General features: G+C 44.7%; 1 protein-coding gene across 3 annotated transcripts in view; it reads left to right on the forward strand.

Annotated features, from left to right (window-relative positions):
• ARSG (arylsulfatase G) overlaps nucleotides 1-16163 on the forward strand; it is a 118667-nt gene extending 102504 nt beyond the window's left edge. For all 3 annotated transcript variants that reach the window (XM_069482797.1, XM_069482795.1, XM_069482796.1), the window contains exons 10-12: nucleotides 2355-2475; nucleotides 7425-7515; nucleotides 15163-16163. In XM_069482797.1, coding sequence (XP_069338898.1) covers nucleotides 2355-2475; nucleotides 7425-7515; nucleotides 15163-15437 — 487 coding nt within the window. In that variant the 3' untranslated portion in view covers nucleotides 15438-16163. The remainder of the gene's footprint in view (nucleotides 1-2354; nucleotides 2476-7424; nucleotides 7516-15162) is intronic.
• The last annotated feature ends 2 nt before the right edge of the window (nucleotides 16164-16165 follow it).

The raw sequence follows: 16165 nt of genomic DNA on the forward strand, positions 1-16165 counted from the left end.
GGTGGGGAGGTGGGGCTCTGGAGGCTTCCCTGTGGCCGTGTGAGCCTGAGGTCTGCTGCCCAGCCCAGCCCAGCCTCGGGGTGACCAAGACCCCCTCTCTTGGGGAAGTCTAGCTTCCCCGGCCCAGCCCTCCTGGCTCCAGCAAGTCCCACAGACTCTCAGTTGGCCTGGCCCTCAGATAAGCAGCTCTGTTGACAGGGCAGTGTCTTAGTCTGTTTGTGTTGCTATGAAAGAATACCTGAGGCTGGGTAGTTTAATAAGAAAAGAGGTTTATTTGGCTCACGGTTCTGCAGGCTGTACAAGAAGCATGGAACCAGCATGTGCTTCTGGGCAGGGACTCGGCTGCTTCCACTCATGGCAGAAGGCAAACAGGAGCATGGCAAGAGAGAGGGAGACAGAGACAGAGGGAGGGAGGAGGGAGATGCCAGACTCTTAGCAATCAGCTCTCCTGGGAGCTAACAGAGTGAGAACTCACTCATTCCCCCAGGGAGGCCATCACACCATTCATGAGTGATCTGCCCTCATGACCCTGACACCTCCCTCCAGGGCCCACCTCCAACACTGGCGATCACATTTCATGGTGAGATTTGGAGGGTCAAATATCCAAACTACAGGGTATCCCAAAAGTCTCCATACAAAGAAAAAAACTTATAAAATTTTGTGATGAATATTTGGTAAATAAAAGTACATTTAGCTACAATTTCCCATTTTCCCTGTCTGTGGCAACTTTTGGGACACCAAAAGTATATGAGGCAGCCTCTCTGTTCCTGCTGGAGTTGTTTCCAGCTGTGCACAGCGGGCTGGAGGGGGATTTGCTGTAAGGTAAAGTAAGATTGGAACACATCACTTAAAAAAAAATGGCATTAACAAAATCCACCAAAGTGTTAACAATGGCTGCCTTTGGGTGATGGACTATGTGTGCATTGTTCCGTCTTCTATTTCTGGATGTTCTCAGTTTTTCTATCATAAACACTCACTATTTGGTAATGGGCAAAAGAGCTAAAATAAAGAGTGTGATATGTTCCACATATCATGGTGTTCTAAACAAACACTAAAGTTTTACAATACAGAGACCCAGGGAATAAACCCTGAAGTGGCCATTCCCTTGCAGACACCTGTCACACACTGTTCCCTCTTACTGGGTGGGTGTGGCCCAGTTGGTGACAGGTAGAACCCCTTAGTTCTTAGGTTCGCACGTGTGCCCATGTGAATAGTTACAGCACATTCAGCGAGCGCTTTCTGAGTGCCAGGCCTCTTCTCTGTGCCTGACCTGTGTGTTTCACCCACACGACTACCCTGAGAGGCAGAAACCCCTACAGCACTCCCCCATATCCACGGTTTTGCTTTCCATAGTGTCAGTTACCTGTGGCCAACCGAGGTCTGACCAAATTATATGGAAAATTCCAGAAATGAACAATTCGTAAGTTTTACATTGCCCACTGCTCTGAGTAGTGTGATGGACTCTCACCCCGTCCCACACCGTCTTGTCCGTCACGAATCCTGCCTTTGTCCAGCAGATCCGTGCTGCACGTGCTACCTGCTCGCTAGTCATTCAGGAGCCTTCTTGGTTATCAGATTGACTGCCGGGGTGTTGCAGGGCTTGTGTTGAAGTAACACCTGTTTTACTTAACAATGGCCCCAACATGCAACAGCAGCGATGCTTGCAATTCAAATATGTCCAAGAGAAGCCATAAAGTGCTTCCTTTCAGCGAAAAGGTGAAAGTTCTTGACTTCAAAAGGAAAGAAAAAAATTTTCTGCTGAGGTTGCTGAGACCTATGGTAAGAACAAATCTTCTATCTGTGAAATTGTGAACAGGGAAAATAAACTTTGTGCTGGTTTTGCCGTCGCATCTCAAACTGCAAAGTTATGGCCACAGCGTGTGATAAGTACTGAGTTAAGATGGAAAAGGTGTTAAATTTGTGGGCGGAAGTCATAAACAGAAACGTGCTCTGATTGACGACAAGTATGTTCAGTACGATCCATGGTTTTGGGCATCCACTGGGGGTCTCGGAACGTATCTCCCTTGGATAAAGGGGGATCACTGTATTATCATACCCATTTTAGAGACTAAGATAACTGAGGCATTGAGAAGTTAGATCGGAGGCAGAGCTGGGATTTGAGCTCAGGCACCCCCTGGACACAGAGCCTGGGCGCTGAGCCACCGTACCACTCTGCCTCTCGTAGGAGCAGAAATTGAGGTGGAACCTGAAGGCAAGACAGGCAGGTAGAGAGGGTGGGCCATACGGGAGGCTGTCAGTGCTTGCTCTGGGCTGGCTCAGGTGGGTTTTGACGCGGCAGGGCCAGGGAGAGAGTCGGAAGAGCTGGGGCCAACACAATCTTGCTCTTTCTGCAGTGTGCTGGACGTTTTCCCCACGGTGGTGGCCCTGGCCCAGGCCAGCCTGCCTCATGGCCGGCACTTTGATGGTGTGGACGTCTCTGAGGTGCTCTTTGGCCGGTCGCAGGCTGGGCACAGGGTAAGTGGAGGAGGTAGGTGCCCACACCTGGGCTCTCCAGGAGGCTGGGCTGCTGCCTCTCACCTTTTGCAAATGGAACCGTCCTCAGAAGATGTGTGCAAGTGCAGTTCAGACCCGGTGTGAAAAACCCCAAGACGTGGGGTTCATCCTTTCAGATGAACCTCTCTCTCCACCCCTCGCCCCCTGTAATCATCCAGGTTGTCAATCCAGATTTATATTTGACAATTTGGCTCAGGAAGGGTGTACATAGATGCTTATTCCCTATAATGGACAATATTTTCCCACGTGTGTTTAATTTAACAACGTGGGCACCCAGCATGTTTGTGTTGGATGAGAGTCTGTGACTTGTTGATTATGAGGCTGCCCCTCTAGAATGGAAGCTTCCTGCAGGCAAGGATCTCAACTGCTGAATTCTGAGTGCACCTGGCAGTGCCCGCACCAGCCAGTGCTAAGGCCATGTGCGTTGGATGAACAAATGAACGAATGGATCAAAGACCTCTGGGGCAGCCGGCCAGCAAGGTCTTCACGCCCCTGACAGTCCCCCGGCTCCAGAGGGCTCAGCACGTGCTCTGTAGCCCCTTCTCGACCCAGCAGCCCCCCGCACTGGCTTTGGGTTCCGCTTCTCAGCGTCGCCCCCTCGGTGTCCCCTCTTTGCACTCAGTGGCAGTGACAGCCAGGAAATGTCAAGCCTGATGGCCTTTCCCTGTCATTTCCGTGTGTTTTCCTTTCACCAAAAGGAAGAGGAAGCAGGAGGAGGCCAGGAGGCCGGAGGAGCACGGAGCCCCCTCTGTAAGACCCTGGAGGCACACAGCTCCTCGGTTAGGGACCACACTTCAAAGGGCCTATTTATGTCTTTGCCAAGGGTCACATGGAAGTGACTCAAACGTGCGCAAGTGTACCTTGGCTGGTGATTACTGGAGCTGCCCTTCCCAACCAGCCTCCCCCGGCAAACCAGAAAACGGGTCCTCGACAGGCCATCGGTGCTTCTGTGCCCATTAATGCAGTTTTTATGGGTTGTCGATGAGGCTGAAAGGTCCAAGGTCCCCGGAGGAAGTCCTGCTTCTCCCCAGAATATCTGCCCCCTAGAGCTGCAGACCCCCCAGGCCCACCCCTTCTCCCCAAGCAGGAAGATGGTTTCCGCCTTTAGGCTGGAAGTTAGCAGCATGTGACCCTGGGGGGTTGTTGACGACGTCAGTGGAGAGGTGCTGCCGAGTGTTTATTACCATGGCTACTAATAGAATAATTGGGGTCACTAGGAAGTGCTTCAAGGACTGTGGTCTCCTTGACGTTGTCGGGCCTGCCTGTGGAAGCCAGCTCCTCCGTGTGCTAACTTCCGTTCCCAGGCGCGCGCTCTCGCTCTCTTCCTCCAGTTGCGGCTTTGCACACACTCACGGGGCCCCTTCCCAGCTAGTGTCCAGCAGCGGGAGGCGCAGGAGCCAGGTTGGAGAACCAGATACAAGTCACAGCGTCAGTTGTGGGGACCAGTGACGTGTGGTAATGCAGCTGCACTTGGGGCCGGTTTGCTCCCTAACCACACCCCAGGGCCCAGGAAGAGGCAGCCACACTGACTGCCTGCAGGAAGCTGCTGATGGTATCTGCGAGGGCACCTGGGCCACACCCGGCCTCCCAGAGCACTGGATTCCTGCAGTGTCAGTGAAGACACTTGAGAGTTTGAGGACAACATGGGTAGTTCTTAGCCCTGAATTTGGATTTGGTCTTCTTTGGTCAGTCCTTTCTATGGAAGCAAAGGAATAAGACTAAAGAGACAAGAGCGAATTGTCTCGAATTTGGAACAGCTGTTGGAAAGGCCAGCACATAAGGATATGCGTAATTTTGTATATGTACATACACATGCATATGTCTCTACATAACATGCATGTATACATATGTACGTACATGCATGTGTCTAAATGCACAGTCATGAACATATGTACACATGCATATTCACATACATACATGTGTACACATATATGTCTACACATACATACATGTATATATCTGGATATATGTGTATTCGTCTAGACACTTACAGGTATACATGTGTGTACATATGCATATGTCTATGTACACACATACATGTATATTTATATTTTTAAAAATAAACACAATTTGTGTTCACTCTCAGATATGTCCTGGACTTACAAGGATTCCAATATGGGTTGGTTTAGAAAAGCATTCTAGTTTCTAAGAGCTCAAAGTAACTCCCAGATAGTCAGCTCAAAACAATATGCAAATGTTTCGCAGCAATTGGGTTCTTCCCTAATTTGCAAATCCAGTAACCAAGAGTTAAAGGGAGCTGAGAGTTGTAACGCAAATACTGGGCTGCTGGTTCCACAGTGGACCTCTAGGACATCACGTCTGAGTTCAAAACCAACAGCAGCCGACCCCGTGCCGCATGTTCCTTCCCCCGCTCGACCTCCTGCTTCTGATCTTAGCGGGTCTGTGTCGAGGCAGTGAGGGCCACATGGAGAGAGATGAGAGCCGGGAAGGGGAGGGCTGCACAGGCTTGAACCAAATGTCCCACCTGTGCTTTCCTGACTCCCAGACGGAAGCCCAAGATTACAGCGTCACCACTGGTCAAGTCGTATCTCAGTTGCAGGCTGTCATAACCAGGTCCCAAAACTGTCAGCTAAGGAAAGAGTCCCCTAACAGCTGTGCATCTGCCCAGCCCAGCCCAGTCTGGGGCTGCTGTGGGTCCTCACAGGCCTGGCACACCCCCAGAGGCCATACACTGAGGGAGCCGAAGCTGGGCTTTAGGGTTGGGGACACTGATCACTTCTCTTAGGGAGGCCCCTAGTGGTGAGAGACGTCACCCAGAGCGGCTGGCAAACGACCATCTCCTCCAGCCCGGGAGTCGTGCTCCCCCACCTGATGGGATGAAGGAGCCCATCTGAGCTAATAAGCGCTGGCCTCCCCAATCTAATGTAAGGGGCACTTGTGTGCTTATAAAAAAAAAAAACCAAAATAAAATAAAGCAAACAAATATACATAAGAAAGGCAACCAAGAAGGCACAAGAAGTTTGCAGAAGATAAAGTCATCTCTGAAATTTGGACCAGGCATCTGGCGAGCTGCAGTGCTGGTGTAAGTTTGCCAACCTACTTCCCATGTTGATATAAATAAGAAAGCCGTGATCAGTGTGCTCAAAGGGAAAAAATGCATATACGAGTTCTCCAAAATCCATCCACATTTCTGAGAATGAGCTGTCCCACAGTTTTGCTTCCTCTTGGATTTTGGCAGTGGCCTCTGGTCACGCTGAAGAAATATTCCGAAGAGAGCAGCCCACCCTTACGGAGTTTCTGTTGCTGAGACGCCGGTGAGATCAACGGTCTGAGGCAGAGAGCCTGGCCCCCCATCTTCTGGATGTCTGAGTGATCGGTTGACAATAGGTTTTCCAAGCCTCCCACTTCCTGCCATCTCAAGAAGGAAACAAAACAGTCTCCCGTGGTGAGACGCTTGGCTTTTTGCTGGGATGAAAGGAGCGACGGTTTTCAGTTACGACTTCTTTTCCTGTTTGGAAGGAGCCTGCAGTCATCACCAGGGCCCCGGGTATTTGCAGGGATTGTCACGAGAGCCCAGAAGCGGCAGGTTGTGGGGGGAGCCCCACCTCGGCGGCATCCTCTCAGAACTGTGAAATTTGGGGGGACAGCTGTTTACTGCTCTAACAGATGTTTCTCATTTTTTTTTTTAAAGCCCATGGAAACTTTGAATCACATGAACGCCTTTCCAGCCATATATACGCTCGTGATTCATACCAGAGCAGTCTCATGCTTTTAGCCCAAGCCCACGGACCTACGAAGGACACTGGCCTTTTATTTTTTTATCAGATCCTTCCCTTGGGAATCCTGAATTAGGTGTTTCCATTCTTTAGGGTAATTCTTTTTATCTATCTATGACTCGATGAGGAAGGATTTCCTTAGTCCAAGTACAGAGAGATTGAGTCATAGGTGTGGGCATCTGTGTTCAGAGGCCGGGCTGTGCCCGGTGCAGGGAGAATCAAGGATGCCTTCTTATACCAGCCTCGCCCAGTGGAGGGCTGGAAAATTGACTTGATATTGAAGAAGCTGTTTTTCAAAGAGATCTGAGGGTCACCTGCATCAGAGTCCCTGGGAATGTTTGTAAAACATGCAAGTCCCCAGCCCTGTCCTGCCCTTGAGGGGTGGGGCTCAGGCAGGCCTGTCACCTGGACCAGCACTCAGGGCCCCAGGCTTGGAAGGACGCTGTGCTTGGTTTAAAGCTCTGCTGTGGTCTTCGTGAAATGTTTAGTTTGTGGACAAAGGATCCCTGATTCTCATTTTGCACTGGACCCTGCAAATTACATAGCAGCTATTGGGTCTAGGAATCTGACCTTCTACCCAGTGAGATCTTTCGCCCAGTGGTCCAGAGTTGTAACCCACTTTGGTTTTTTTTTTTTTTTTTTTTTTTGTTGAGACAGAGTCTCACTTTGTTGCCCAGGCTAGAGTGAGTGCCGTGGCGTCAGCTTAGCTCACAGCAACCTCAGACTCCTCGGCTTAAGCGATCCTACTGCCTCAGCCTCCCGAGTAGCTGGGACTACAGGCATGCGCCACTATGCCCGGCTAATTTTTTCTATATAGATTTTTAGTTGTCCATATAATGTCGTTCTATTTTTAGTAGAGACGGGGTCTCGCTCAGGCTGGTCTCGAACTCCTGACCTTGAGCAATCCACCCGCCTCGGCCTCCCAGAGTGCTAGGATTACAGGCGTGAGCCACCGCGCCCGGCCTGTAACCCACTTTGATTCGTTAGTTAGCCAAATAATGACTTCACAGAGCCTCTCGGGCGGGCGTTGGCCGGTGTGTATTAGAGGCCTGCGTCTGTTAGTGTGTGTTTGGGGCAGGGATGGGGAGCGTGGACCTTAACAAAGAAAGCAGCGCTTCCCAGGGAGCATCTAGCACGGTTTTCTTATCAGTAAGCCCTTGCAACCTTCCTCAGGTGCTGTTCCACCCCAACAGCGGGGCAGCTGGAGAGCTCGGAGCCCTGCAGACTGTCCGCCTGGAGCGTTACAAGGCCTTCTACGTGACTGGTGAGTGAAGGCCCGCTCAGCCCCGTCTCCTGCATGCACCCCTGGATGGTGGCCCCTGGGACTCTCACTCAGGCCTTCGGGAGCGGGAGCGAGTGTGGGCTGCCCCCTCTGGGGAGCTCGCAGCACCTCTTGACGGTGCCACCCCAAACCCAGGCCCGGTAGAAGGACCCAGCAGAAGCCCTCTGGCCTTCCCCCCACCCCCAACCCCCGTGCAAATAAGGTCTTTCTACTATTCTCCTAAATTTCCAGCAAGCTCAGAGAGCTCTCTGCACATTCATTGGGCTCCTTTTCACATGGATGTTTCATTGCATTGTTATGCTTTAAATGCCAGTTTGGCTGAACATGAAATGGAAGCCTAGAGATATTTTAAAGTATAATTTACTTGACAATGGACTGTTTCAGAAAATAGACTTTAGAAGTCTATATAGCAAACTGACAGATGTCTCTCTGCTTCTTGGTTCACTCTGTGACTGTCTTAAATATATATTTTAGAAATGTTACACTGGAGGCCGGGCACAATGGCTCATGCCTATAATCCTAGCACTCTGGGAGACTGAGGCAGGAGGATGGCTTGAGCTCAGGAGTTTGAGACCAGCCTGAGTGAGAGCAAGACCCCATCTCTACTAAAAATAGAAAAATTAGCCGGGCCTTGTGGTACTCACCTGTAGTCCCAGCTACTCAGGAGGCTGAGGCAGGAGGATTGCTTGATCCCAGCAGTTGGAGGTTGCTGTGAGCTATGATGATGCCACTGCACTCTACCCAGGGTGACAGAGTGAGACTCTGTCTCCAAAAACAAAACAAAACAAAACAAAACATGTCACACTGGATCAGGATGGTTCTCAACATATTCCAATGGCTTCTTCTTGCCAGCTGAATTCAGACTCTTAGTCCTGGGTCTCCCTTTGTTTTTCCAGCCTGAATTCTCCAAGAGCAAGTCCCTATCTTCCTTGGCCTCTGTGTTAAAATCCTTCTCAGCTTTTAAGGCCCCCAGTCAAATGCCACTTTAATAAAACTCCCTCTTCCCAGCTTGGTAGGCTTTGGAGAACTCTGATACCTATTATATCACATTCTGCCATATATGCTAGTCATGTACGTACATGTTTTAAGTTTCCTACTAGTTTTAAGCTCTCTAAACTCAGAACTCTTTAAGCTCTTTAATCTTCATTGTCTTGAAGTACTTAGCACACTTAGGAGGGACCTAAGATTCTTTTAATGAATGAAAAGCAAAAAATAGAAAAGCAAAATCTGTGACCTAATGCAGATTCCAATTTGATTCAGTTATTTATTGTTGAAGCTTTTCAAAGAACTATATAATAAAAAACAAAAATTATTTTCCCTGAGTGTAAATAAGTGATCCTTAAGAAAATGTGGCATAAAAACCAAACAAGTTCTTTGAGTTCATAACTTGAGGGATATTAAAAATGTCATAAGAATCTTTGATTCTCTAAAACCTAAAACACAAAACAGTCACATATTTGTTATGCTTTCAGAGGAAATGCTTCTAGATTAGAGTCCTTATATTACATTATGTAAGAGGTATGGGACCTCCAGGCTGAGTTAATTTCAGAAGTAGTAACCCTGCCAGAAAGCCCTTGGCACCACAATATTGGAATCATAAATGTCACTATGAAGTAATAGGGCTATTTAAAATGATCACAATCAGGCAGGAGTTCTAATACCGAGGGGAGGTCTGTTCTTCTGAGGAGTCAGCAAACTCCTAGTGGACTCAGGGTGGGAGCACTGAACTCTCAACACATCAGATGAAAATTGTGAATGGGATGAAACACACAGATACGTTCTGATTCCTCCCTCGTTCCCTGCCCCCATACTTTTAAAATTTCCATCCTAATTAATTGAAACTGCTTTTGGATAAGCTAGATAAATTGACACCTACTACATTAGATTAGAGAAAGATGTGTTCTTCCTGATGAGGATATCATGTTACCATCAGGCGAGGGGTGGCCTTAAAATACCACCAACCAGCCTGTTTTGGTGTGTGGCTAGAATTAAAGTACCTTATTTTTTTTTTTAAGTATTAAGTCAAACTTTACACACAGTGAAAGGAACAGATATAAAATGTACAATTCGATGAGTTTTTATAAATAACTATACCTGCGTATGTATTCTCTTAATGTGAATTTCATTGATGGATTTTTTTTTCCTTTTTTTTTTTTCCATTGATTGATTTTTCAAATGTTAAGCCAATTTTGCGTTCCTAGATAAGCCATCTTCCCAGAATCCTCTAGCTCATTTCTTTTTTGTGTGGACTAATATTCCATTGTCCTGATGTACCACAGCTTATCCATTTACCTACTGAAAGATACCTTGGTCACTTCCAAGTTTTGGCAATTACAAACAAAGCTGCTGTAAACATCCATGTGTAGGTTTTTTTGTTGACATCTTTTCAACTCATTTCAGTAAATACCAAGGAATGTTACTGCTGGATCATATGGTATAATAAAAGTATGTTTAGTTTTATAAGAAACTGTCAAACTGTCTTCCTAAGTGGCTGGACCATTTTGCATTCCCACCAGCAATGAATGAGACTTCCTATTGTTACACATCCTTGCCAGCTTTTGGTATTGTTAGTGTTTTGTATTTTAGGCGTTTTAAAAGGTATGTCATGGTATCTTATTGTTGCTTTAATTTGCAATTACCTAGTGACATATGATGTTGGGCATCTTTTCACATGATTATTGGCTATCAATATATCCTCTTTGGTGAGGTGTCTGTCCAAGTTTTTGCCCATTTTTTAATCAGGTTGTTCATTTTCTCATTGTTGAGTTTTAAGAGTTCTTTGTACATTTTGGATAGTAGTCCTTTATCGGATATGTTTTCTGCAAATATTTTCTCCCATTCTGTGGCTTGTCTTTTTCATTCTCTTGACAGCATCCTTTGCAGAGCAGAAGTTTGTAATTTTAATGGAGTCCAACTTATCAATTCTTCCTCCATGGATTATGCCTTTGGTGTTATCTGAAAAATCACCACCATACCCAAGGTCTTCTAGGCTTTCTCCTGTGTTATATTCTAGGAGTTTTATAATTTTGTGTTTTATACTTCAGTACATATGATCCTTTTAAAATTAATTTTTGTGAAGGGTGTAAATTCTGTGCCTAGATGTCCTATTGTTCTAACACCGTATGTTGAAAAGACTATCATCATTGTATTGCATATGCTCCTTTGCCAAAGATTAGTTGACTATATTTATGTGGGTCTGTTTCTGGGCTTTCTATCCTGTTCCATTGATCCATTTGTCTGTAGTTTTCTTTTCTTGTAATATCTTTGTGTGGTTTTTTTGTATTAGGGTAATGCTAGCCTCAAAGAATAAGGTAGGAAATATTTCATGTTTTGACCTTCTGGAAGAGATTGTATAGAATTGATGTAATTTCTTCTTTAAGTGTTTGGTAGAATTCACCAGTGAACCCATCTGGGCATGGTGCTTTCTGTTTTGGGAGGTTATTAATTATCATTTCAATTTCTTTCACAGATATGGGCCTATTCAGATTGTTTCTCTTCTTGAGTGAGTTTTGGCAGATTATGTCTTTCAAGGAATTGGTTCATTTCATCAAGGTTATCAAATTTATGGGCTTAAATTATTCATAAATATTCCTTTATTACCCTTTCAATGTCCATGGGATCTACAGTGATGTCCCTCTTTTATTTCTGATATTAGCATTAACAATTTGTGTCTTACCACTTTTATTTTTAGCCTAGCAAGAGGCCTGTCAATTTTATTGATCTTTTCAAAGAACAAGCTTTTTGTTTTATTGATTTTCTCCATTGATTTTTTCAACTTTATTGATTTCTGCTTGAATTTTAATTTTTTTGTGCCTTTTATATTATTTTATTTTCATAATTTGCTCTACTATTTCTAGTTTCCTAATGAAACTTAGATTATTGATTTTTATATCTTTCTTCTTTTCCAATATATACATTTAATGCTATAAATTTCCCTCCAAGCATGGCTTTTGCTGCATCCCACAAGTTTTGATTAGTTGTAATTTCAATTTCATTTAGTTCCAAATATTTTAAAATTTCTCTTGAGATTTATTCTTTGACTCATGTGTTTGAAGTGTGTTGTTTAATCTCCAAGTATTTGGGGATTTTCTAACTTTCTGTTATTGATTTCTAGTTTAATTCCATTGTGGTCTGAGAGCAGACATTGTATGATTTTTATTATTTTAAAATTGTTAATGTATGTTTTATGGCCCAGAGTATGGTCTATCTTGGTAAGTGTTCTACCTGAGCTTGAAACAAAGTATATTCTGCTGTCATGGAAGCAGTCTATTGATGTCATTATATCTAGTTGATTGACGGTGTGGTTGAGTTCAACTATGCTCTTACTGATTTTCTGCCTGCTGGATCTGTCCATTTGTGATGGGGGTGTTGAAGTCTCCAACTATAATAGTGGATTCATCTATTCCACCTTGCAGGTCTACCAGTTTTTGCCTCAAGTATTTTGATGCTCTCTTGTTAGATGCATACACATTAAGGATTATTAGGTTTTCTTGGAGAATTAACCCCTTTATAATTATGTAATGCCCCTCTTTATCTCTGATAACTTTCCTTGATTTGAACTTGGTTCTGTCTGAAGTTTAAATATAGCTATTCCTGCCTTCTCTGGATTAGTATTAGTGTGGTATATCTTTCCCATTCATTTACTATTAATCTCTTGGTCTACGTTATTTATTTAAAGTGAGTTTTTTGGGTAGAAAACATGTAATTGAATCTTGTTTTCTTATCCACTCTGACAAGCTTTTAATTGATGCATTTAGATCATTAATGTTTAAAGTGATTATTGATAGAGCTGGATGAATACCTACCATGTTTGTTACTATTTTCTATTTGTTGTCCTGGTCCTTGTTCTTTCTTTTTATTTTTGTCTTCCACTGCTTTTCTGCCTTTTGTGATTTTAATTGAGCATTTTATAGGATTCCATTTTCTCTCTTTTCTTAGGATATCAGTTATACTTTTTAAAAACTCTTTTTAGTTGTTACTCTAAAGTTTGTAATGTATATTTACAACTAGTCCAAGTCCACTTTCAAATAACATTACACCACTTCAAAGGTAGTGGAAGTACCTTGTAACAAAATAATCCTAATTTCTTCCTCCCATCCCCTGTAGCATTGCTGTCATCATTTCACTTATATATAAGCACACATAGGCATATTTATAAGCATACATAATCAAATCATTGTTGCTATTATAATTTTGAATAAACTGTTATCATTAAGAAGGGGATTTTTCTCCATTATTTACTGTGATAACCTGGTTGAGCTCCTGGAGGGAAAACCCACAAAAGTTTGAGGCCCCTCGATGATGGGGTCCCCAGGGTTATCTCTCAGACTTGTTCACGCTGAGCCTCCAGTAACTGGTCAGTTACAGGTCAGGTCTTCCCTACCCTGGGAGCTGGTTCCCAAAGAAGTTTCCACTCGTGGGCTTCTGCTCTGGTAAGTTGTGATTCTGTTTCCCCATGTGTCCCTCCAATTTTGGGGCCAGTGGTTTGCTCTGTGACCTCACTTCTTTGACAGACCTAACAAGAGTTGCTGATTTTTTTAGTTTTTCAGCTTTTTACTTGTTGGCAAGATGGAGTGGTGACTTCCCAACTCCTCACATGCTGGACTGGAAACCAGAAGTCTCCTATTTAGTAGTTCTTAAAAATTATAAACCAGACACTGTTGCTGACACATTGTAGAGATTCTGATTTGTTCTCTGAGAGTGTTAATTTTTGTTAATTAGTAGTTGATTCTCTTGAACTTGCAGAGGCTTGGTTTTACACTTCGTTAGGATGGTCTTTCAGATTTTTCCCTTAATCCTAGGGAAATCCCTTAGTCCTGGGACATGGTCTCTACTCCTAAAGTAGAGTAGTCTCTACTCCTAGTCCCCTTTTGGGACTTCAGTGGAAAATCTGAGGTGTTGCTTAAGCCTTTCTAATTTAATGGAAGGAACTCACACTCTAAACTCTATCTTCCCTGCAGTAGGTAGTAGCAGAAATGCCTGCTGAGCTACTTTGGCCTTCTAGCTGCGGTTAGACTCTCTCCCCTGTGCGTGCGCAGTTCGGGGGCCAGCCAAGGCTTTGAAAGGAGCTTATACTCCGGATTTTGAGGCTTCCCCTCTGTGGGTCTCTCCTTCCCAGGGTTTTCTCCATCAATTTTCATCTGTCGTGGCAGCCCTGCACTCAGTCCCCTGGCACCTCAAGCCAAAGAGACCTCAGCTTTCTTCCCGAGTTCTAGCTGCTCCACGCTGCACAGACTGGGGAGTGTCTCCAGGGGAAAAACTTGTAAACACAGATCCAGCCCAATACGGTGGCTTCATTCTTTCAAAGGTCAAATCCCTTCCGGTTTCTGCCTGTCTTGGCTACTTACTAGGGTCTTCCATTGTATTTTTTTAAATATGTTACCTAGAATTTATAATTGCTATCTAGAGGAGGGTTAGTTCTATACAAACTACTCCACTATTCCCTTAAGTGGAATTCTTTAATTTTCTTAAGAGGAGTCAGTCCCAACTTTTGCATGGCTGATTGTCGCAGCTCATGTCACCGCCCTTTACTGACAATGGAGAACAGCCAAACTCTACTCCCAACTCCAGCAAAGACAATGACTGTAAATCTCTGCTGAACAACCTGAATCTCAGTCACAGGAGGAAAACCATTAATAGAGAGTTGCCTAACGGCTATGAAAGCTAATCATTTTTCTCAGTATTTCAAATTTTATTTTTGGCCAGATTGGACCAGAAAGCTGAATCCTTAGGTAGGATAGCTTTAGCTCCTGTAGATTTCCTTTTGCTGAATTGCATTTTGGCATTATGCTCTCATCTTGTAATGAAGGGTGTGACAAGAAGTCATCAGCTGGGCCATCCTAATCACACAGTTGCGTTTTTCATAAAAATGCCATTGAGCATTCCATCAGATAGGTCCCCTGTAAGAGGAGCCACTGGTAGAATTTCTCTCAGACCTCAGTGCCAGAAAAGCTCTATTTCTCCTGAGCAATTGATAAGCTTCTGTCTTATTACTGTTTGGGTATAATAAGCTGAGAAGCAGAGTAGGTGTTCAGGAACTTCTGTATTTCTGAAAGCTGTTCTTTGCCTTAGTTCCCTTTGTTTATTCAATTATATTGTATTTATTTTCGTTAGATATCTTAACTACTTTTTGTATAGAAAGGGAAAAAAAAAAAAAAAGTTTTCTGAATCATTAAGAGCCAAGGATGCTGCTATCACTCCAAATACTCTTGTCCTTTCTCTTTGGGATGCCTTAATAGCCAGGTTCTAATCCCTACAAGATTCTCATCTCCAACCCAGAGTGGAACTACTCACCTTGACTTCCCACCTAGTTCATCAATTGATAATTGAGAAATCAATTTTCAAAAAAATCTAATTTACTCCTAAAGGGCAGAGATTAAAGATATTTGAATGAGTGTTCTACTGGCTCTGAAGGCAAGTCCAAGGAGAAGTTCCAAATCATTCCGGATAACAGGATCATCACTGGAAGGAACAAATAGATCCTCAAGGTAACTCTTTGACAGGGAGAGCAGGCATTCGGATGTCTGAATAGCTGGTATGTCGGAATTATACTCACTCGCAGCTCTCCTCTTTACGATATAGGGCCCAAGCTGGGTCTTAACGAGGCATTTGTTGTCCTTCTCTCTCTAGGTGGAGCCAAAGCATGTGATGGGAGCATCGGGCCTGAGCAGCATCACGAGCTTCCCCTGATGTTCAATCTAGAGGACGATGCTGCAGAAGGTTTGCCTCTAGAGAGAGATGGTGCTGAGTACCAGGCCGTGTTGCCCAAGGTCAGAGAGGTTCTTGCAGATGTCCTTCAAGACATTGCCAGCGACAACATCTCCAGAGCAGATTACACTCAGGATCCTTCAGTAGCTCCCTGCTGTAATCTCTACCGAATTGCCTGCCGCTGCCAGATCGAGTAACAGAACAGTTTGTCCATAAGGAGGAATATTTGCAAATGAGATGGGCGAGTTCATTCCTAGACCTCAGTGTTACCCTCTTTACAAACATACACTTTAAAAATAAGTCTCAGAATTTAGTTTTGTAGCCCCCGCCTTGCAGACCACGCCTGCATACTGTCCTGTCCTCCATGCCGGCTTGAGAGGACAGCTGAGCTGAGCTGGCTCTGGGCAGGGACTGTGCCGTCATGGGAAGTACGTGGGCTTTGGAGTCAGGCACAGGTTCGAGCCCCAGCTTTTGAACTTGGGCAATTATTTAACCTAACTTGCAAGTTGATTTTCGAGGGTTAAATAAGGCAATACATGAAAATGCCTGGTACGTTACCTGATACAGAGCAGATACTCAATACATTTTAGTTTCCTTTTTTATGTCCCCAGTTTCTCTGGTCATTTTACCGTAGACTCACTCCAACCAGTATCTGGGGCAGAGCTTCTCCATCTGTAACATGCATACAAATCACCTGGGATCTTGTGAAAATGCAGATTTGGACGTAGCAGGTCTGGATGGGGCCTGATTCCTAGCAAATGATGACTTGGGTAGCATGGATCTAGACTGGACAAAGTAACATGTTTCCAGGTCTCAGAGCAGAAAAGGCCATGGCTAAGTCCACGGCCCTGTCCCTTTCCCCTCCTTTTAAGGGTCGTATGGCTGTATTTTAAAAATATTGAGTTCTTTCTGCCCCCTGAAACCT

The sequence above is a fragment of the Eulemur rufifrons genome, chromosome 9 (genome assembly GCF_041146395.1).
Source record: "Eulemur rufifrons isolate Redbay chromosome 9, OSU_ERuf_1, whole genome shotgun sequence".
Classification (NCBI taxonomy): domain Eukaryota; kingdom Metazoa; phylum Chordata; class Mammalia; order Primates; family Lemuridae; genus Eulemur; species Eulemur rufifrons.